Below are 24,376 nucleotides of genomic sequence, written 5' to 3'. Positions count from 1 at the left end.
CTCAAGACCACTTCATTACAGCCACGGAGAGAGCTGTGAGAGATATCAAGATCAAGCTCAGGAAATTAACTTTCATCTCTAACTCAAGAGGAGCATAAAATAATTACGACTTCAACCAATTCTGAAAAATAAGCCCCATTCCATTTTACTAGCCTTTGAGAAAGATCAGGGCAGCATTTTGGAGCAATGGATTTGTGGGAGCCCCATTTGAGCTCAATTTTAGAGCTGCAGGTGACCCCACTGTGAGAATACACAGCACTAAAAGTTAAGAATATGTATCTTAAAAGACACCCATGATAAAATCCAGCCTAATTTCGGGTGGGACAGGATTGGTTTCATGTGGCTGTTTGCAGTACATCTGGCACTGTCCACTCGTGCAGCAGCACCAGGAACAGCATCTCCTCTGCAGCACACACAGAGCAGCAAACTGCTCCAGCAGGCACTGCTGGGTAAACAGGAATGGCACAGCATCAAAAAAAAAAAAAGATATGAGAAAGACTGGGGCATGACAAAGCTGTTGCAATGCTGATTTTACCTTGGATCTACAGAGAGTGTCACATCTGCACAGCAGCACAAGGAGTCCTGGCTGGCTGGTTGATGGGAGAGGCTCCAGGATGGAAAGGATCTCCTTCAGGAATGTGGGTGTGCCCACAGTTACACACGGGCACTGATGCACAAAACTCAGTCCCTTTCCAGCAAGGGACCTACCACAGAGGGCTCTGCCTAAGCTCAGCTTTTGGGGGTTGATGGGTGAGAAGGGAGCACAGTCCCGGCCTCTCCAGACCTGGGAGCAGCCCCTGCTGTCAGACTGAGCTGGAAGGCTTCACATCCTGCAAGGACGTGAAGAGCTCCACAGGCTAGCCAAGGCCAGCCTAAAACTTCATCTCCACAAGATGAAAATCTAGGAGAGCCCATACAACCTTCCTCTGACAGAAACAACAGCAAAACAAGCAGCCTGTGACAGGCAGGAGAGATGCTCTGCAGTGCTCTGCAATGCACTTGTGTAAAGTGCCCTGCTCTTGTGCTGGCACTGCCTGCTCAGCTCAATAACTCGTACAGAGCAGAAAACAGGCAGTGGGAAGGTCACTTGGAAATTAGATTCTAAAAGAGACACTGCACATTTACAATCCTCCAGCCTCGGGAGGACAGAATTGAGTTGTTTGTTCAGGAGGAAGCATGTCTGGCTAACATTGAGTTTGCATTTAATTGGCACTGATGAACAATAAAGTTGCAAACTCCTTTCACTAGTGCATGAATGTGCAGAAAACAATCTGCCACAGAACATTACATAGGAAATATTGTCCTTCAGCACCACGCAGCCTTCTGCCGTGTGAATCACAGCCCGTTGAACAGGGACATTGATGCTGGGCTTCTCAGGGGAAGGAAAGGCAGCTCTGACCATCACACACAGCCAACATCATTAGAGACAATTACCCCATTAGCACCGACACAGAGCTCAGACGTGAACAGGGAGCTCCAATGCTCCTCAAGCACCGCTTTCAGCCGGACATCAAAAACGGGCACAGGAAAATATCCAGCTACTCACAACAGGCGCTCAGCACCGAGCAGAATTGGAGCCCTAATTAGGATTTAATAAGCTGGTAATTGCGATGGCAATGGTCTCATTAGCCTGACGCCTCATTACTGTGAGCACACATCAAGTCGAGGAAGCCGGTCAACCCTGCAAACCTTTCCAAACACCCAGACAGGGCTGATTAAAGCCAGCGCTGCTTTTGTGGCAGCTCCTAATGAAAAGTGAACTCATGGCCAACGGGAAACCAGCAGTAATTTGTGTCACTCTTTTTTAAGAACATCTTTAGCGAGAGGCATGGGACCAGGAAGTTTGTTAGTACTAAATAAGTGCCCAAAATAAAAAAAGGAAGAATTTGTAGTCAGCCCTACAAAATGAGGAACACTGAGCTGGAACAATTATTGCCCCAAAGACAATCCATGGAAATCACTAATGACTGCTCAGTGCAAAATCTCCAGAGCAGACCAACACGTTTCTGAATCACAAAGAACTCCACAGCCCTTGGGTACCTGATATATTTATTTAAGCTGCCACTTCAGGTGCACACTTGGGCACTGCTCAACAGCAGGTGAAGTCATGCTGGATTTTCACTGCAATGTTCCACTTGTCTTTGATCAAACAAATGTCTGTCTGCTGACTCTCATCTGCCTCTGTTTGCACAAGACCATAGCTACAGGTCTAGGGTAGAGTTTTGCATGTGTTAGTAACAGAAATGCAACGTGGTTTACAAATACTTTTTCTTTTGATTTCGGGAATTTAGATAAAAAGCCAGACTATTTCATGCACAAAATTGGAGTATAGATGCCATCTCATGCTGGGCAATCCCCTAGATGTCAATCAATCAAGAATTTCTGAATGCAGATCATAAAGGCGAGGCCTCTGGGCTCTTTTGCTCACCTTCCTTCCATCAAAACATTAAGTTTATTGAGGCCAGGATTTTGCAGCAAGTCATTTTACATCATCTTTTCATCTCAACGTGAGCAGAGAGTTGGTAAAATGAATTCAAAATAATCAACTCATTAAAAATAAATGGCTTCTGCAAAACCAAATCCCTAATAAAAAAGGACAACTCTGAGCTTGATTTCTAGGTATCCAACTAGACAAAGTTTCTGTGAGTTGTTACCAAGGCACAGACACATATAAAAAAATGTTGTTTAGAAGGGAATTGAAACTCTTTAAGTTGACAGTGTTATAATGGATTTACTTTTTTTTTTGGTGAGAAGTTGTCTGCAGAACAAATCTTTATGTAGAACTACCCTTCAGTCAAAAAACACCATGACCTCCCACAGAGAGAAAATCGTGCTCTTAACCTGCTGAATCACTTTAGGATGGCACAGGATGTACCTGCAGAGAGGCCTTGGAACAGCAACAACAATCCCACACCCCATGGACCATCACCAGCATCACTGGGCAGCTCTTACCTGACTGTTTAGAAAAGCAGCAATGTTCATGGCCATGAAAAATGGAGAAATCCCTCAGGAGCCTGAAAATGAGATTTTTTTAGCAGTTAGGAGGGTCTTATTTACTAAGCTGAGTTCTGCACTGGTGTTTCCCAGAGCCACTCCTCTGCACAGGTGCTGGTACCTGTCCAGTTCCACAGGCAGCTGCTCCAGGGAGGGCAGGCAGCACAAAACCACTCACCTGCCTGCCTTTGTTTCTTTGTTTGTTTAGTTCCCTGAAGCAGCTCACTTGGGGACTGAAAAAAAGGAAAAAACACAAGAGGCACCAACACCATCACTTTGAACACCAATAGTGCAGTAACAGTGAACACAAAGCACCACTTAGAGATGCTGATGCCCACAGAGAGACCCTTAAAGATGGCCCTGGAAAGAAGAGCATAAACAGGAATTTCACACATGGAGTTAAGATAAAAGGGGAGCAGAGACCTGTTCCATGGGGAAGCCTCGCTGCCTGCTCTTGCTGTCACACTGCAGGCAGCAAGGAACACACCGAGAGGATTCAATGAGTCCTTGCATGGGATAACCACAGGAAAACCCTCAGTGTGTGGGATTTACAGGGGCACGTAGTGACAGGACAAGGGGTAATGGCTTTGGGATGAAGGAGGGCAGGTTTAGATTAGATATCAGGAAGAAAATCTTTACTGTGCTGATTTTGGTGACCACCTTCTGTTGGTGACCACATCTCAGGAGATGAATATCCTTCTCCTCCAGGCAGCTTCAGCAGAGAGACACCCATGGGGGCAGGCAGGGGTGCACCCACCAGAGGTGCTGCTTCTGCAGCACTGCACACCCAGGGCACCTCTGACAGCAGGGACTGCCCACCCAGCTCCTCAGGGCAGAGAAACGCAGAGGTTACCCCACCTTTCTGTTTGTTTTAGTGCCACAACCCTGTAGTTTTGTCTCCTCAGAGCCCCACTGCCACCCCAGGGGTGCTCACACAGGGCACACAGGCAGGGAAGGTGCCAAACCAACAGGGGTTGAACATCAGTGACATGACATATCTGACAAAACCCCTCTCCCTGGGTGTTGGAGGGCACTGCAAGGACCTGCCACGTCCCTCAGGCAGGTGGGGAAGGATAGCTCAGTACACAGTGCCTTTTTCCAGCTACAGAGCAGGAGGCTGCATTGGGGTGGCCCATGAGCTGCCCAGCACTGGGCACTGTGCCCAGCAGCCCCTCTGGGACCCCTGTCCTCACACTGCACACACTTCACTGGCAGAAATTACACCAAATCCTCTTAACCCCCCACATTGCACAGAGCAAGGAAGGAACAGCTTGTGTGGCTTCAGACCTCCTGCTGTCAGGTGACTTTTTTTACTGCATTGGTGTGAAACCTCTGGGCAGCAGCCAAACCAAGTGGGCAGCAGGAGGAACAGCAGGGCCAGGACAGGGTCTGTTCATCTGGCTGCAGTCACCACCTCCACATCCACCCCTGAGGTGGAAAGGAAACATGACCCAAGAAAGGCAATTCCAGCAAATGAAGCCACTGCATGAACGAGCCAGCTGTGCTGTACCACTGCTCCTCTGAAGGACAGGGACACCTCATCACCAAAAGCACCATTTCTGGAGACTGAGCAGCACCAGCCACGGCTGGATCTGCTGCCAAATTCAGGGGGTGCAATCAGAACCCTGCTGTGCTTTGGGGGACACACTGCCCAAACCAGAAAACATGAGAGATGGCAAGGCAGAGGACATAAAAATCCAACAAAGACTAGCTCAAGCTTGTAAATTATTTGATGAAACAAGAGCCTCCATGTGCACTCTGATCTAGGGGGAAACATCCCATAGGGCTGGCAAGAAAACAAACAGGCATCCTGAGGTGAGGAAAAGCACTTATGTCCTCTTTATGGGTGAGGAACGGAGGCCTAGTATGACTGAAAGCCCAATTTAATAAGTTGAGTACCTCAATAAGTGCAGAAGCATCTAGAACATGAGACACAAGTGGGCTAAAAAGTGTCTGACAATGAGCTCCAATAATTTCAGCAGCATTTTCACACTCAAATGGTTTTTTTTACCAGTTGAAGTGGATACCAAACTGACTGGGTATGGCTGAGGCACAGCAAAAAGTGAAATACAAGTTTTCAAAATTACTGGCATCCTCCCACCCACAGCCTACCCTTCTCTTTCCCCCTCTTCTCCCCCCACCCTTACTGGACTTCAAAAATTACATCCCATTCTCCATGATCTGTGCAGATTCAACAGATTCAACAGATTCAACAGTCTGGGACATCTCCAAGAGATGGAGAAGGAGCAGCAGAAAAAGCACAAGTTGAGAGGTTGCAAAGCATAAACCACAGAGCCATTGAGGTGGGAAAAGACCTTTAAGATCATCAAGTCCAACTGTTCCCCCAGCACTGTCAAGCCCATCACTAACTCATGTCCCACATAGCTTTGAAATCCCTCCAGGGATGGGGACTCCACCACAGCAGGTAAAACACCATGGCAAGACCAGGACTTTCTTACTTGACTTACTCCAGAAGGATTTGTGGAGCTGTTGTGCAAGGGTCTGTCAGACCAGCAGTCTGTGTGAGGAAAAGCAGATATAGTTATTTGGGTTCTTTTCAAACTTACCATTCTGCCCTAATTGTAAGTGCTGAATGCTTTTTTTAAATTGTTCATAAATTGCATTAGTCCAACATCCACATCAATTTTGATGTTCACGAATAACTGTACTTTGTGGAGGTCACTGAGTTACACCAAGGAAAATCTCATTTTGAGCAAAGGAAAGGAGATCTTGAGACTGGGACAAAAAGTCTCCTTGTGCTAAAGCCACAACATTATTTATCCGAAGTCATTGGGGGTTTCCCCACAATGTTTTCTAATACAGGAGGTAACAAACAGCTTTTGATCCTGATGCAGTCCCTGGGACTACAAGTAACTTGTAGTTAGTTAACTTGTAGTTAGTTAACTGCTCCTGAAACCCCCCCTGAGCACAGGAGCCCCTCCAGCTGGAGCCCAGCCCAGGGATGAGGGCAGGGACAGAGCATCCTTCCTGTAGAGCCAAAGCAGAGGGATTGCAGAGCCCTTCACAGGGTCAGGGATTACGGCAATCTAATTATAACTTCAATCACTGTAGGTATCTGTCACTGTGCTTGAAGAGCTGGGGACAGGGAAGGGACCAGTGACAGACCTGCTCAAGAACATGATCTTGAAACAGCAGCCACAGCACTGGAGCAGTGGAAGGGAGGGCTGCAGAGCAGGCAGGAGAGGGAAGGCTACAGAGAAGAAAGGTGTCTGCTTCAGCTGTCCTGGTGTGCTGCCACCCCTCAGGAGCTGTGGGCAGAGCCATTTCTCTGGGGCAAGCCTTTCCAGCCCTCCTCCACCAACACTCAGAGAACACTGCAAGCAAACTGAGCCCACACCGGCCTCTTTGCCATTCCTAGGGAAAGGAAATTATCTGCAGTGAACTCTCTGAGGTCAAAGACCCCAGGAGGCTCTAATAAATTATGTGATTTACTGTCTGACCAGCCTCTGTGGGGATCCCTCACATGTCACAGTTTGACACTCCTGGTAGGTTTGTGCACAATTCAAGAACAGCTGAACACTGTTTCCTTCCTCATCCAAGAGCTGATGCAGCCACGTGTCAGCACTTTGCTGCAAAAGCACTTCAGGTCAAAACCACAGCATTTGGTATTTTTCAGGGAAGTCCCTGCCGAGTTCAGCAGGGGCAGAACTTACAACCTGTCCCTGTACCACTGGCATCCTCCACTGTTATTTTTTGTGTCACCTTGTTTCACTGTTTTCCTTACAACTGCTGCTTCGTTCTGTGGTGAGAGTTTTGCTTGCAGCTCCACGACTTAAAGGAACTTAAAATATATTTTCTTATTAAAATACAGACAAGAAGTTACTCTGTGGTGAAACAAACCTCTGACATACTGAGGTGATGGTCAGACACATCCATCTTCAGCACAGGAATCTCTCTTAGCATCTTTCAGTAATCAGGCAGATTGCTGAAATTTGGGTGTTTTTATCTCCTCGACTTCCAGGAGTTTTCCCCCAAGTGGGAATAAGCCTTTCTGACAGCTCTGACTCAGAGTGAAAGTCAGAAAAAGTGACAGGTTTGGATGGCTTGAAAATAAAACCAGAGAGAACACATCTGCAACTTCATACATATTGAAGTAGGCTACAAAAAAAGTGACAGCAGAAGAAAATCATACATTGTAAGAATCTACAAATCAAGAGAACCTGATTGACAGCACAGCAACACCTAGAGAATAACAGGCTAGAATTGCTGGTAGAAAATTTAAATGTATTTAAATTAATTCCCCCATTCCCCAGAAAGCGATTATGTTGACGCTGGAAGTACCTGAGATTTCAATCTGTTTTGAAACATCAAGCTGTCAATATTTTCGCCTTTTTTTGCAAATAACCATTAAGGGGAATTAAAATGCAACATTGCTCAAGGATTGCCAGTACATCATCCAGCCAGGAGAGAGATTAAAGCTGCCTGGAGGGCTGCAGCCTCGCCCAGCTGCAGGAGAGAAAGGGAATTTGCTCCGGAGCAGCACTCAGGGACAGCAGCTCAGAAGGAAGTGGTGCAGCTTTAAGGTGTGTAAAGGCTCTTCAGAGCTCACCTGGACAGCCAGAAGCACAGCCTGCAGAGTGGTTAAAACAGGCAGGATTACTAAACACTCATTGAGGTCCTGATGTTTCCCCTCGGAGGCAAGGGGACCATCTACCTGCTGTAGTTCCTCCTTAACAAAGTCTGGTCCTGATCCGTCCTTCCTCCTCAGGGCATCTGCTCTCAGAGACACACAGAGCACCCCACAGGTTGTGCTCTAGGCTGGGAGGGAAGATGGGGATGTGCAGCTGTTCAGCATCACCAAGTCAGAAGACACTGGATGGGCAAAACAGAGACAGTATTTGACAACCACATAGAAAATCACAACTGTCAGACACAATTCAGGCCACACAGTGGACAGGCTGAAAAATGCTTAAATTGTGCCTACAGGGGCACACACGAGTTTTGCACAATCTCAGTATGAGGTCAGAGATAAACAATTCTAAGAGTTGAAGTGCTCCCTCTGTTCTGTCCATGAGTTGTCATGTCCAATATGACCCAGGAGTTTTATTATTAGCTCTTCATGACTCTGAAAATTCTCAGAGATTAATGTTGAGGGCCAAGTCAGTTCTTTTCAGAAATTAATCTAGCCAAGAGAAGAATTATTTCTTCTGCATGAATATCTCTCTTTTGCTTTAAATTCAGTTTATTAGCCTTAATTTGGCTGACATAAAAATCAAATAAGTTACATGGCTCAATTAAAAGCAACCAGATATGTTGGGTTTTTTCCTGTGCATATGTAGCCCATAAACAAAGAGAATAATATAATAATGGCCAAAACATTTGTTTGTATTCGACACAAGATGAATTCATCAGACTAAAGTAATCTTGAACTAAGTCACTCTGAGGATGCAGACTAATAGAAAGTTAAATTAGCTCCACTAGGAACAAACTTCACATGTATTATTTTTTCAGGATGCTTTTAAAAATCAATAGTGCTCTTGAAATACTTTATATACAGTGAAGGACTGGCTGCAAAGCAGCTAAATCAGCTTAAGAGTGGAGGTTTGTCCTGCCCTGGGAACAGCCAAACAGAAACACAAGCACCATTTGGTGGCACAAATAATTACATCCTTCCCAGCCCAGGCTGCAGAATCCTGCTCTCCTCAGCACCCTCGTTCCAGCACAGAGCTCTGAACTTCAGAGCACGTGGAAAAGTGCCTTCTTCCCAGAGCAGAGACACTGCTGCCCTGGCAGGAGGCTGGTTTGTAGTTTGCCCATCAAGCAATGGGGTGAGAGGTCCAGACTGATTACATTGACCTACAAAATGATGCACTAGGAAAATGTGGCCCTAATTCTGATTTCACAAGGAGGAGCTGCTGCTACCCACAAATGACATCTTGGCACTAGAACAGATAGCTCCAAGAAGTGTTAGCTTAATATACAGCAGTTATTAAGGCAAAATCAAAGCTGGGAATTATTAAAAAGAAAGAATATAACATTTTTATGGCAGAACACGAATGAGGTGAGTGACTGTGTGAGCAGTTTTTTATTTCATGACACATTCCTGCAGGGAAATATGAGAGAAGTATGGAAGTAGAATTTCACTCTATAGGCATCTCTCCCCTGCATATCTGTACTCTGTAACCACAGCATCTCTGAGGGAGAAGACTGGAGCCATAATGGAAAGCACATTATCACTTGAATATACATTCAGCAGTTGTAACCGAGGGAACAAACAGGATAATGAGATTATTTAGAAAACAAGTAGATAGTCACCAGGTCTGACACATCTCTGTACTTTAAGGGAAATGGTTCTATAGCTTGGATGAAATTCTGCTTCAGATTCATTCCAACAGGCTAAAATATCCAAACTGCATGCCTTGAACAACTCAGGCTATCTAAGCAGCTGGGAACAGCAGGTGCCTATTCAGTAAAGACTTAATATAAAGATCATTAAGAAAAAGAACAAAACAGGCCTGTTTTCCTTCTGCTCCCGCACAGGTGGAACTAGTCCTGTGTGCCAAATTCTGCTTCGATGAGGTGGGTTCAAGTACCAGCAGGCCATGACTAGTAAGAAAGACCCAAAACCAGAACTCTTGGAATATATTACTTTAAATTTAAGAACTGTACTCTTGTCCTGGAAATGCACTTCTTCCCCAGGGCAGCATCTACCGACCATCCAAAGATATTAATTTATAAACTGCTCTCTGTACAAAATCATCCAATTTGCTGATAGATGGCAAATGGTGCAAACCATGGGTAACAACAAATAAATCACCTGCTGCTCTCTGATTGAAACCGATGATGACCCAGGTCATTGTAGAAACTGTAACAGTTTTTCTTAAGGAACAATTAGTTGAAAAACAATACTAATGAGGCAATAATTCTATTGCTAAATTCATTCTGCTGCCATCATTAGGGGAGTCAACATTCCTGTTCTGTGCTAATTAGGTCAGCTAGCAGAAGTCAGAAACAGAAAGAACATTAACCAAGTGTATCTGGAGCATTCCAGAGACAGATGGAGACAGCCAGAAGGGATTCTGAGTACTCATTGCCTATGAAATTTTGGAATCCCCTTAAACCAGTCATTCCAGTCAGACCAAGATACATTGGTTTAATACTTTCACTCTCTCTAGCAAAGTAGAAAGCACTTTATCAGGGAGCTTTCAACTGTGGCCAAATCAGCAAGTTTGTCTTGCTTTGCTAATGCAGTAACGCTCATCTTCTGCCCCTCCTGACAGAAGGGAAGATTCCCCTCACAGGTGACTGGTTGGTCCCCATCCAAAACCAGTCTGTTCTGCTGCTAAGGACAAAATTCAGATTTTCTGACCTTTTCCTGTCAACTACAGGTATAAAAATATCTTGTTGGGCCAGTATCACACCGATTTGTGCTAAAATAAGGACTGTCCTCTGGGACAAAGTAATTACTGTAATTACCAGAATGACACTTGCCAGACTAAGTCCACCCCTGGTTTGTGCCTGCCACAATTACCAGTACCTGAAGTTTGCCAGGCTACCAAAAGATCACTGTTTATCCCAGAAGAAAAGCAGAATGAAAGGCTCCCAGTGGCACAGGCAGAGTGCACTCGATGTGACTGACTGCCTGGCACCACACTGCTTGGAGAACAGCAGACAAAACCCACTGACATGACCCACAGCCCTTTTCCCTGGAGGAAAGATCCCTCTCCTCTACCAGCCAGAGATTTCCCAGCTCAGAATGACCTCGTGCAAACACCTCCACAAAGATGCAGTGACCTTTGGGGTGCATTTAAAGGCTTCTCGTGGAGGTGCTCGAAGGGCACTGAGGGAACTCCTCTGGGCAGCAAAGCAAACTCCACTGGGGCAAACAAATGCTGTCAGTAACAAGCCTATTTACAGCATCCAGCTGTGAATTTAAGTTTAAATGAGTTGTGAACACAAGACATCCCTCAAAAGAGGATTTTTCAATTCAAGTGGCATCAGCACAGTGATGATGCCCCACAGTCCCAGCAGAGCAGAAAGGGAAGGACCCTAAACCAAGCAGTGGCCATTCCTCCCTAGTAATACCTTTGGTTTGCAGTCACCTGATCCTAAAGGTCCACAGTGTGAACTGAACTACCTCTGGATACCTCATGCACCTCAAGGCATCACAAAAAAAACCCCAACCAAACAACCAAACCAAACCAAACCCCAAAACAAAACAAAAAAACAAACAAAAACCCAAACAAAAACCCCAAACAAAACCAAACAAAACCAAACCAAAAACAAACAAACAAAAAACCCCAAACTTTGTTTTCTCTCTGCTGGAGTTGGCTTGATGACAGGAGTCAAACTGAAGCAGTGGGTTTTTATTCCATAGTTCTACAAAATAGTCCTTTCACTGGGGTTGTCACAGTGCACACAAAAACCATTTTTCAGTCACTCAAAACACAGCCTTTGCAGCTCTTGGGGGTTTGTTTGGTTTTTTTATCCTGCATAAAATAATCACATCTGTGGGGAAGAATTAAAAGGGATGAATCTGGCTGATCATATTTCTATCAAATGACAGGAGTCAAAAACTTTTTCTTCAACCTATTCATCTGTAAACACTTCCCCAACAATTGCAGAAAGGAGATCCAGCTGAAGAAGAGTTGAGTACTTTTCTAGTGAGCTCCCCCACCCTATCATTTGTATCAAAGACCATTTTGACCATATATTGGCAATTGCCAACCATCCCAGAAGTCAGCAGGATGAACTTCAATATTTCAACTTCTCAAATCAAGAAATGCAATTAATCTAAAAATATTTTAATGTGGCAAGTTTGGCTATAGAACCAGTGCAACATAGAGAGGACACCCATTGTATAACCAACTTTACTGCTCAATCTTAACAGAGTAAGCTACAGATGCAATGGATTCACCACAAGTTATTTGGTTAAATGAAATACTGCAGTTAGGATCATGCTGTTGGTAATTGTGGCTTTACAGTACCAATGCTCAAGTTGGCCCAGTTAGTTTAACTGTAAGTAAAATGCAAGTTTACAGAGAAACGAAATAATTTAGTATAGAATGCTGTATTCTGTTCCATGCTCAGTCACAATGATAATGTCTTCAACAGATAAACAATATTTCAGCATTATGTTGGTAATGCCAACCCATACAGGAATTGTAAAATTGTAATGCCAAATTTACAACATCACAGAGCTTAACAAACAGATTTCTCAGGTAGGTGGCCAGTGGTGAGGATGCTACAGGACTGAGAAGCATCCAAGCACTACTCAGTGCACACAAAGTGCTGCCAGGAAAGCTTTACCTTTTCATGGAATGATTGTTCTAGAAGTTTGTCCCAGAAATAACGTGCTGTAAAATGATTGTGAAACCCTTGCCTCGAACACGAAGCAAAAGCACTGCATATTATTTACAAACCTGAACCAGTAAAACCACTTTGAGAACAGAGGAAAACTGTGATCACCTGACAAAGATGACAGAGCTTGGTTACTGTATTATGTGAGCTGGGATGGTAACAAAGCTGTAAACAAACTTTAACCAAATTAGGTTAATGCATCTATTCTTACCTCAAGAATATTGCCATTTCAGCAGACAGTGATTTTTAAAGCTAAGGACACTATCAGAGGTTTCATTTTTGTTTAAAGCCAAAACTTAAAAGACCTGGAAGCTGGCAAATCATTTTTGTTCCCCATTAGCCTTCATTAACTTCACCACAGCATAATTCAGCAAAATCTTCAGCCCCCCTGATTTTATCTAATTCTGCTCCAACTTTAGTAGCTGGTAGCAAAGTTGAAGCAAACACTATCAACACCTGAAAATCCCTACTCAGAGTGGTTTGGTTTTCCACCACTGGGGATGAGATCAGACTGCTGGCATTCTTCTACACAGAAATAAAACCACTAAAGCATTCACTTTTAATTTTGAAAGAAAAACTTCCTCAAAATCAATCAGGCTTTGCAAATACACCAAGAAATATGTATGTAAACCAGATTTGAATCTGTCAATCCCAGCAGTGTCATCTTCATTCCTCTTTCCCCCCACCCTCAAAATTAACAGCATTGCCAAAATGGATGATGTGACACTGATGGAATTAAATTCACTTACACAAAGTCTAGATACAAAAAAAAAAAAAGAAAATGAAACTTTGTCCCTGCCGCACCTATTTTTTTTTCCTGCATTTTGTGATGAACTCATGCAAGCATAAAAGGAGCTGTGTTGGTATTTCGTTTTTCTTTAAACAGGCATAAGAGTTGTGCCAGACAAAACAGAACAAACTTTTATTTCGCTTCAGAAAGACCTTGTATTACCAACTCATTTCTCTTCATAACTAAAGGTGATAAAAAAATAAATCCATAGTAACGAAAAAAACCCAAACCCTGTAGTCAAGCTGCTTTTCAAGTATGTTGATCCCCTCATGAGAGAGCTGCATTAGCCATACTACTGATTAAAACCTACATCACAATGATTAGGACACAGACCACAGGCCTGATCTCCTGGAATTGTGTCCAGCTGGATCTCTGGCTGAGTTCACACAAGCCTGGAGGCAGGAGGCCGATGGGTTCACATGCACACGTTACAGCACTCCTCAAATCCCTGATTCTGGCTGCATCCACTGTCACAGCTCCTCCCCACACAGGAGAGGTGGCACAGGAGCCACCAAGTGACCTTGGGACAGGTACCGTAGTTTGCTGATCGACCCAGTGCAAATCTTGTGCTCAGGGAGACCTTGCAGACCTCCCAGACTGCAGAATTCTGCCCACAGTGTTTTACAGAGCACAGCATAAACCATATCTTAGTATTTCATTCAGTCTGGAATTCCCATCTCCATCTGTTGCAATTGTGCAATCACAGAATCACAGAATATTCTGAGCTGGAAGGGACCCACAAGTCCAACTCTTGAAGCCAATGGAAAGTCAGTGAGGGGGTTCTACAAGAGCTGGTCCCTGCATTAAACACCAATACACATGAAAAACAAAAGGGGACGAACTTCCAAGTCACTATTAGTGATGGTGACAGGTTCAACTTCTCTTCCTTCCTCCTTAAATTCACTTCCTATTTAATGCAAGAGAAAAGTGCAACTTTGCAGCATGTTTGTTCACATCAAGTTTTTCCTCAAGAACACATTTTGCAGTAACAAAATATGGTCTATAAAGTCGCAAAGTGCTCAAGCTGAAGGCACAGAGTACAAACACATAGGAAAACAGAGTTCAAAATACCAAGTAACAAAACAAGAGATAAACCAAAAATCTGGAATTGAAAACTCCCTGACAGAAGATACATTTACATGGTGTTACTGAACAACTTATATTTTTTTTATAAAAGGAGTCTATGCAGCAGTGGGGGAAGATGTTGGAAAATTCTTTTAACCTTAGTAAAACAGTGTTTGATTCCTACATCTATGACTAATAGTCTTGTGCCAGCTATTGCTTCCTTATTTACCTGTATCAGTGATCAATATGAACCAGCAGATGTCTTAACTTTTGAGAACAAGGATTGTGTGTCAGAGCAAAGAATGATAAGAGAAGCACATTATAACCTGACCACATATTTGAGATATTCTCAAGGAGAAAAGATTCATTAGAAGATCTGGAACCACATCCAAATAAGTCCACGGAAATAATTAGCATATATGGATGTATTCAGGAAATGTAATGAATATTTAATAGAAATGTGATGAATATGGATTAGTTGCATGAATATAAGCTGGTCTGTTAGGCTGCTGGTATGCATGCTTTGTGGAGCAATCCCCATGCACCCAGCACTGGTAATACAGTGATGTTGGCTTTCTAACCTACCAAATTGGTTGGAGAGCTTATTTCCCAATTTTTGGTGACAAAGGGACCAACTCTTAAAAGGTGACAATTTTTAAACTAACAAACAATTACTGCAAAATAATGTAACTTTATTCTTATTATTAAGTAGAAGCTCCAGAAAATAACTTGAAGTTCAAAAACTAATACACTGACGTGTTAACTAGTTTTAAGAATGTCCTTAATATTAAGAAAAGAGTGCAAAAAGGATTCTTCCATTCTAATGCTTTTGGAAGCTGCTGATTTCGGCTGCCCATTTCCGCTTTGAAAGGATTGTTTTTCAAGGTGCATTCCTCACAGAAGTCGCAGAACATGAACTTGTTGACAGGCCAGACCAAGGAATCATGTCTTTCAAAGTCACCCCAACTGTAGCAGCAACTGACATTGTACAAAGAAGAAAGTCCAAAACTCTTCTCTGAGGCAAAGTTCGTGTCAGAGCTGGAGTATCAGCAGTTGCCAAAGGAGGCTCCAGATACCATCTGTGCTCCTCCAGTGTCTGTTCTGGCTGGGAATAGAAGCTGATCCAGTATGTTCACTATCTGTATCCCCTGGAGCTTGCACAAGCTGATGAGCCACCTGAAATTGTAGAAAAAGTTTGAGAAATTCTCTCATATTAAACTTCCACATTATGTCCCTTGCCCCCATTCCCCAAAAATACAGCATTGCCTGCAAAACATTAACAGCATAAAGAGAAGCTGATATACCATATAAATGTCCATTCATTCATTTCAGCTTACAATAAAAGTTCATCACAAAACTGTCTGGCATTTCATGGTAAGAAATAAAGCCAACACACTGAGCTGAAAGCACAGGAGGAAACTTGGTGGAAAGAATGCCATAAAAGGAACAAAAGTTAACAACAGTCCCACAAGAGATACTATTCCCCAATCCCCAAGGATGTTTAATGACAATCAGGGCCTTGTAATTCAGTTCTAACCTAGATTGTACAGGACTAGTCTTTCCTGGTCAAATGCTTGGTCAGTACAGAAGATGAGCAGAAGATAGGAGCTTTGACCAACTGCACCCAAATTAGGGCTGCCTGGAGTAGAGCAACCAATTCCTCTCTGTGTCTCTTCTCCTACACTGGAGGAAATTAAGGGAACAAAGTGAAGAACCTCACAGTTAATCATGCAGCAAGAGGCTTCAGCTACAAGCAGAAGAGAACTTCCACACTGCCTTTGGGGCAGTAACCCAGGGCAGGGGATCCTGTGCTGCATCAGACGCATCTCTGAGGGTTCCAAGCTGAAAAGCACAACCCTCCAAACTCTCCATTCTGCCAAGAGTCACAAACACACATCACCAGTGGGTGATTTAGAGGTGGACTGGCTCATAGCATTGCCTGTTACGTGTACCCTGAGCAGGCAGAGACTTGGGAGAACTACATTCTTTTTCCTCAAGACCTCGGCTTCCACTTAAATCAAGTGGAAGTATCTTGGCCTCAGTATCCAGGAGAGTGGCTGTGGGACTCTGGCAGAGCCAGCCAGACTCTAGATCCAAGAAATTTGGACTTTTCCTTGGCGTGGTCAAGGTTACATTGCAGGCAGCTGGATACACGTGGAGATGCAGCCTCTGACACCTCACCACCCTCAACACCCACAAGTCCACCACCACCTGAGTCCCAACCTGGAGGGCAGGAGCAGATGGATACTCACTGTAAAGCTCTTCTCCAGGTCTCTTGCGTGACTGGTCACCTCTGGGAAAGAAGGGAGAGAAAGGTATTCTCATGATAACCTGAATTAAAGATGCCCCTGCTCATTGCAGGGAGGTTGGACCTTTAAATGTCCCCACCAACCCAAACCATTTGATGGTTTTCAAAACAACAGCAAAATACCTCAGCACAATCATCAACTTGTAGAGATTTAGAAACAAAATGCAAACATAGTAACAATAACACTACTGCAGGATTGTCAATTTACTAAAACAAAAGGATAAAGCTATATTTTGTAGATTAAATTATTTCACCTTTTTGTTACAGATTTCAGAGGATAATAAGTTTGATATCATAAGATAATTTTTCAGAAAATGCAGATGAGAAAAACTGCTCATATTCAGCATGGTCTGAAGTCACACATAAAATTGTGTTCCTTAATTCAAATTCCTCAACCAAACTTTATAAAACGACGTGAAAAACTCTGTATCTATCAGTCTGAAAGGGAAGATGCTCCTGGCAAAGCCCAACAATCAGACTCTGGGCAAGTCTGAGCTGACAACACTTGCTCTTTAAGCAGATTTTAGTACTTAATAGTGGTGATAAACTGACTTCTTCAACTAGAGCCTGACATGCAATTAATGCTGCTGAAGACACCTCACTGTGCTGTGTTCCTTGTGGTTATTGTAGCAGCAGCAAAAACATCACCATTTTCTGGCACAATTAAAGGAGAAAAGATGACATTTAATACTAACCCAGAAGAGACTTGGCATGCTATTTGATAAAAGAGAAAGCCTTTTTATACATCTGTATGTGTAGGAATATAACCTCAGAAAAATTCTGACAAGTCATAAACAAGCATAACCTATGTTCATAACAGGAAGAAGCATATTACATCTTGAAATACCTTTCAAGGCAAAATGCATTTCAAATACCACTGAAAAATGCCATGTGGCAAATAAAACTGAAGTAGAGGTAATATCTTTTGCCTGTGTCCCTTCAGTGATGACACTCGAATCTAACACTATATAACCCCCATGTTTACCAGACTGCACTGACTCACCCACAGCACAACCCCATAAAATAGACTGTGCAAAACACATTCATCAGAGACTCAGTGCCATCCATCAGTTATTCCTCTGCAAAGTTTTAGTTTGCATTTTTATTTCCTAAAGTGAAAGCAAGCCACATAGAAACAGCAGTTACACAAAAGTATGAGCTGGGGCAGGGGGCAATTTTGTAAACCTACAGGGCACACCAAAACTCTCCACATGTCCAACACCCAGGAGATCCCACCCTCCAGAAAGCCAAAAAGAAGAGTCAGAATTTAGACTCTGCAAACAATATGTGACACAGAAACCTTTACTCAGTTCTTGCTTGTGTGACTGTCCTCAGGCCCTACTCTTTTCTTTGCCCACATCTATCACACAGGACAGAAACTGTTTCCTACAAATTTGCATTAGTCCCACAGTCAGAGAACTTTCCGCATAAAAACAGGAGTTGCTAAAATACATCCTGAGGATCCCACAAGGTCTGTAACAAAGACAGCACCACGTAGGCATTTAGTCTTTGCAATGGTCAGTGTCCCTTACTACCTCTCCCAGCTTTTTATAGTCTCCTCCTGACAGAACCAGCCAAAGACCTGCACAGCCAAGCTAACAAAGCCTCTCATTTTCAGGGAACTGAAGAAAAACATTTTTGAAACCGATTGCTTTTGTGGATCTAGACTGTTACAACTTGAAACCTCATTTTTAATTCCCTAAGAACTGTGAAACTGGTGAAATGCACTCGTAAGCAGAACTATCATTAGGCACCCACAGAATTAGCAAGACTGAAAGTTAGACACAACTAAATGGTTCCTTTTTTTGTTTTGTATGCTTTTGTCAGCATTCTATTCCTACTCAGTTTCAGTGTCAAACTCCTATTTCTTGGGCCATATGCACTAGTTTTCTCAGCTCAAGCTCTTATGGCTTTATTTTTATGCATATCTCTCTAAAAAATTCCTTTAGTCAACAGAAAGCCTTACAAGGAGAGTCTACACCATTCCATTTGCATTTGGGTCAACAGTAGAGCTTTGAAGCTCAATAATTTACCAAGCTTTGAAGACAGAGATTACCTTTGAGGAAAACTACATGGGATGAAATCCAGAAATACATCTGACACTAAACACACCCACTGAGTTGTGGAAGTTTTTTATTAACTCTTCAATTATTTCTTCAATATTTTTAGGTGTATCCATTTTTACCATTGCAGCACTGTCCAGAACAATCACTACTGAAGACTAATAACTATTACCTTGTGAATCCATTCTGAATAAGCTCTCTTTGAAGTTTCTGGTCTTGAGCAGCATATTCCTGAAGCTCAGATTCCACAGCAGGGGGGAGAACATTTGGGATGAATTTAGAAAATAAAGCTGGTGCCATCTGTACCCATTCTGTAAAAAGACAGAAAGCAACAACAAAACATGTGGAAGAGATACTTAGTAAAAATTTTACTCTTCCACAAATGTAACTTTACTCTATTTTAAATACATATCAGTATCTTGAATTAAAAGAAAGAAAAAACCCAAAACCATCCCTAAAAACCACAGAAATTGCGTCTTAAAGCAAAATAATCAGACCTAAAATCAGATGTTTACATGTAGATAAAGGAATCCACATCAAATTGAAATTCAGTTCCTCCTGCATCTCACAAGACCTTCTGAGTCTCTGGACACTCTCAAGGACAGGCAACTGAGGATCAGCAAATTCACCTTGATAATCAGATACTTGTAGACCCTTTACTCCAGGAAACTCATTCACAAAATGTACCTGAGCCTTACTTCTAAAAAGCACAGTAGTGTCATCACACAACCCTGCTTCTCCATTCTCCATTCTCAATGAAATAATGCATTTCTCTCCCTGCTCTTCCAAAGCTTAGATGAACAAATGCAATTCTAACCTGTACTAGTTCAGCTTCAGGACAGAAATGTGATTTAATTTCACTGCACTGAACATTGCCTCACAGGAGCAAGACAGTTTACCTTAAAACTGCTTCACGGCTGATTATAAGAAACACAGAAGAGACTGAGCAAAGGATGAAAACTGGCTTTATAGCAACTGTATAACAAGGTCTGAGAAAAATAAACAGCCCTTAGGTATTACTGCAGCCAGACTTTCCACAGGTTGTAGCAGTCATCTTAAATCTAATCTTTACTTAGAAAAAAGGGATGCTTTTAAATTTATTCACTGAGGCACATCCCCATTCCCACATTCCTGCCCAACTTGGTGTTGTCTGTAAACTGACTGAGGGAGCACTCAACCCCTTTGTCCAGATCACTGATGGAGCTATTAAAAAGGACTGGCCCCAGTGCTGAGCTGGAATTAGAAGAGAGTCTTCTCTGGCAACATTTGAAGCCTGACAGCCTTTAGGTACTTTCAATTGAAGAGCAAATAAGAGAAGAGCAAGCGAAGGGCAAGCCCACAGCCAGCAGGCACATCAGCATCCTTCTCCTTTCCCTGCCTGCACAGCCAGCTCAGAGCCCTGCTGGGATCCCCAGCACCTTCCTCTGGCCACATCTGCTGCTTTCCTTCCCAGCCATGTGCTCCCAGAGCCCTGACACACCCCATGGAGCACAGCCCACAGGGGAAGGCAGCAGCACCACCTAAGAGGAGCACTCGCCCTGATGGTTCCAGAATTCACCCTCGAGAACTTGCAGCACCAAAGAACTTCTACACCCAGAAGTGTATCCTGGGCTCTGCTGGTTGGAATGGCATTAAAGCTCCTCGGTTTTTCAAAGGCTGAGAAGTTTGAGAAGCAGGCAATTAGAGCAAATGTGTATCTGTTCAAGTGATAACCTGAAGTCAATCATCTGGGTCTTCCTGAAAGTGCTTTATCCATGCATTTTGTAAATGGAGGGTCCACCACATTCCTGGCTTACATGCTAAATATTGCACTAAGGACCATTGGAAAGGATTCCCATCCTCATTTCTATTGCATAAATGGGGATTGCAAAGCCAAAACAGACTGAAGTTCAGACACAACCTTTCTCTCAGTCACACCAAGGTAAGAAGAAACTCTCAGTACTGTAAAAGGAAGGGAAGCAGGTACCATTTATTCATGGATATTTTCAACACTTCCTGTTTCTAAAAACTCCTCAAACACATGTTTGAGGTAAAGCTCTGCTCAGTTCTCCAAAACTTACAGAACCAAAGATTTTGGTACAGAATTCATTAAAATCTGCAACACCATTTTCCCTTCAACATCATTGTTGTTGCATAAGATGTCATGATGTGTCCACAAGTTAAATTATTTCTTCCATGAAATAATACCAACCAAACAATGGCTTCATGGAAGAAAAAGTCATTCACCTCATGCCAAAGACCTGACTGAAGTGCCACTTGCAATGTAACTTCCACTATTTCAATACTCCTTTATACAGATCTGCCCTTTGTCTCCAGAGCAGAGGGTTGGGTTGGTATTTTTAAGTGTATTTGGTATTCTCATGGTACCTTGTGCAGGTCAGATGGGCAACAAGAACCAGGGCAGAACTGAGCATTACGATGGACAGAACACAACACACACTCTTTTGTTAACTGTGCATTAAATAGAGAGCATACACACATAGGAAAATACATATTTAGGGAAATACAGAATGAGACTAGCACAAGCATTCTTCCTTTTTACCTGGTCGTAGTGTATACAGGCCTTTCACAATATTTGCCATGGTTGAAGGAGTTATTTGAAACGGTGTTGACTGAGCTTCCAAAAGTAAAGCTGAAACAAAATTAAGAGAATCAGCAATTTTTTCTAACCAAGAAATACAGGCTCTTACACATATATTTTTCCATCAAAAACACAGCAGCTGTGCTTTTTTTGGTATCTGATGTCCTCACAAAGAAAACCATCTGAACCTGACAACTCAATTCTCTAGAGTAATAAAAAGACACCTCTAAATAGAACTATCCTGTTCAAATTATGTATGACAAAAATGTGCAATAACCTATTTTTCAGCCATTGGAGGCAGTAGGAGTTGTTAGGCAAAATTCAGCAAGCAATGGCTCTAAGCATTCAGACACAGAACTGAAGTAAACAATTTATTTTTAGATGCACTCGCATACTGAGGGTGTTAAACACCTGAAAACCCACAAATCCCAGCTCTACAGCATTTAGAACCTTGTACATAAAACTAAGGATGGATTGAAAGTCTGTGCACACGTAGTGTAAAAACCGCAAACATCAAATAAGAAAAGTTGTTCCTTTAAACACAAATTGACAATTTAATCTCATTCTTGGTATCTTCTGTAGTAAATATTGCAATAATTGTGTCTTCTTCTGCAAAAACCTGGCAATAGCACATTTAAAACTTGTACTATGATATAAGCTGGCCTTTATCCTGATGATGACTTATATGAGCTTTCTGAATTACAGAAACACAGACACAGAGAAGTGAAAGAAATCAGGAAGATGTAACCCAACTGCTGCCTCTCAGTTTTCATGTCTACAAAGGAACTGAGCAATACAGAGACCTTTCTGTACACCCATTACAGAGGAGAAATGCCTTATAATTCTACCTAAAGGGCACATCTCTTGGGTTCAAGTTGTAGAAATTCTGCTTTTTAAGCTTCAGAGCATCTCCAGTTCCAGCTTCAGCACCTGCCACTATGGCAGTTACCACAAAAAGAAAAGTCTTCAGTAGCATGTTTTCTGAAGCTGTTTAAGTGGCTCATGTCACAGGGAAATCAAAACAAAGTATTTTTTCTAACCTTCAAGTAATCAAAGTTGTTATATTTAACTGTTATAGATGAATTTATTTCACAAAGAGACATCTTAAAAGTGCTTGCTCATTTCAGCTGAAGCCTTGAGGGTGTGAGAGCCTGTGATTTGTATTGTAATGACATATTTACAGCCCCTTCCCTAAAGATGTTTCAAACAGACTCTTTCCTAAAGATTTTTCACACAGTCTCTTGGCAGCCAACTAAGTTACAAATCACAGAATAAAATGGGAATTATGCCTTATAATGTGACAGTAATGCACAATCCAAACAATGTGTGTGCATAGAAAATATGTGTCTTTAGTTAGACTGTGGCTACTTCACCCTAGGCAAAGTGGCCAGAGAACTGTGAATTTGCTCTTTACATACAGACATTAAATTAGATTCCTGACACATGTAAAACAAATTATTTAAAACAAAAACAACTTCATCACTTTACTGCAGCTTCAGACACTAACATTTCTTATCTTGGTTTCTGCAAGTGCAGACATATCCTGCTACAGTGCAAATGTAAATCACTCTTGATTTACAGTCAGTAAACACAAGCATGACAGTATCACATTCAACAACAATATAACAAGGTAATGGTATATATTTCCCATTTCTCAATAAAGAAAATTAAAGAACCATACAGTGTAAACTAGCCCAGCCTACACGTTTCCCAAAAGCTGGACATCAATCCCTGCAGAACGAATAGCACTGCTGTAGGATTTGTGTTTTCAGAACAATTCCCACAATAACAAACAAGACTCCTCTCTTTGGACAGATCTGAATGATCCCAATGCCAGGTTTAGACACAAAGATGTAAACAGATAAAAGCTGTAAAAGTGCTCTGCACACAAATTCATGTTCACCAACCCAGACATTCTATCCTGTACTACTTCTTGAGAGAACAGATTCAAGGAACAGAAACAGCTGTGCCAGACATGCTGAAGTCACCTCTGTTGTTGTTTTACAATCTTACAAAAAACTCAGACTAACAAATTCTAAGGTTTTGCCTCTTGCTTTATTAGCATAACTAACGAGACCCCAAAAGACAGAAGTTGCACAGACCTGCTCCCACCTGCAGCATTTACAAAGATAGAGGGGGGTGAGGCAGAATAAACCTAAACCTCAGCTGAATGACAGTGGTAATGACACTGTGATAATATGTGAACACCTCCACAGTGTTTATGAACTAACATCACATTCTACAGAGTAAGTAACTAATATGCAAAGAAGTTAATTAACCTGCAAATAGTCTTGAAAATAACTCCTGGCAGAATCAAAGAAGAGAAGTGTGGATTCCCATGATGAAATGCTTTAATTGCAGAAAGACACAAGAAGCTCTGAAATGTTCTTGAGCTGAGGTAAGACACAATACCCAAAATGACCTCAAGGATTTCTGAGGAACAGTGGATGGACTATATTGGAGTGAGGAATGAACCTGCAACACTTCAGGTACTCTGCAGTAATCGAGTTACCCCGTTATCACACAGGAACACTGAAGAACCTCATCCTTCAATGAATGTTCAAGCTCCTTCCTAATTACAGTGGGGAACTTGGGGCAAGATCCAGGACCCCAGCAGTTCCAGGAGTAGCAGAGTTCAAATTCACTTGGTCATTACTCGAGATTGACTTGAAAAAACTAACAGGTTAGCTGTTCTAAAAATCTTTTTCTATCCCTCAACATTCCTTTGAAAACAGATTTATTTTGCTTAGCAAAGATGTAACTTTTCTGGCAGGACAGTGAAACTTTTGCATGTTAGCAAAACAATGGTTTTTTGCCTCCCTTTATAGTAACTTCAAAGTAAGCTATTTTAACAAATCACACATAAGTACGACCTAAGCAGATGTGTTCAAAGCTGTCATTATTCAACAATGCACTTTAAAAAAATATAAACCATATTCCCATTAAAAGCAACTCCAGGAGCTTCCACAACTCAGGCCTTAGTCAGCTGTTGGCTCTTCAGTCTCCAAGAGAGGCAGAACCCATTGCTTAATGAAAACAAACGTGTGCTGGAGCTCTGTGTCCCACTGTCCAACCTGTGCTCTTTGGGACTTCATTCTTTCAATTATTGTGCAGTAGAACAAGCTGAATGCTGCCAGGGCACTGAGCCCTCCACAAGTGCCCCTGAGCTGTTCAGGGATGCACAGCAGCACCAGAGCTGTGAGCAGGGCACAGCCCCAGCAAACCTGGGCAGCACAGCCCCAGCAAACCTGGGC

General features: G+C 42.6%; 1 protein-coding gene across 3 annotated transcripts in view; it reads right to left on the bottom strand.

The window, feature by feature from the left end:
- Positions 1-11,668: 11,668 nt before the first annotated feature.
- Positions 11,669-24,376, bottom strand: part of CACUL1 (CDK2 associated cullin domain 1) — a 46,288-nt gene continuing 33,580 nt past the window's right edge. For 2 of the 3 annotated variants that reach the window (XM_027705665.1, XM_027705666.1), the window contains 4 exons: positions 21,084-21,173; positions 18,714-18,852; positions 16,423-16,463; positions 11,669-15,346 (listed from right to left, as the gene is read on the bottom strand). In XM_027705665.1, coding sequence (XP_027561466.1) covers positions 15,306-15,346; positions 16,423-16,463; positions 18,714-18,852; positions 21,084-21,173 — 311 coding nt within the window. In that variant the 3' untranslated portion in view covers positions 11,669-15,305. Of the gene's footprint in view, positions 15,347-15,707; positions 15,854-16,422; positions 16,464-18,713; positions 18,853-21,083; positions 21,174-24,376 lie in introns of all 3 variants that reach the window. The other variant, XR_003537619.1, reaches the window with a different exon arrangement.

Source organism: Neopelma chrysocephalum, unplaced genomic scaffold (assembly GCF_003984885.1).
Source record: "Neopelma chrysocephalum unplaced genomic scaffold, ASM398488v2 Primary Assembly neopelma1_347, whole genome shotgun sequence".
Classification (NCBI taxonomy): domain Eukaryota; kingdom Metazoa; phylum Chordata; class Aves; order Passeriformes; family Pipridae; genus Neopelma; species Neopelma chrysocephalum.
This window is presented reverse-complemented; position numbering and strand designations above follow the sequence as displayed.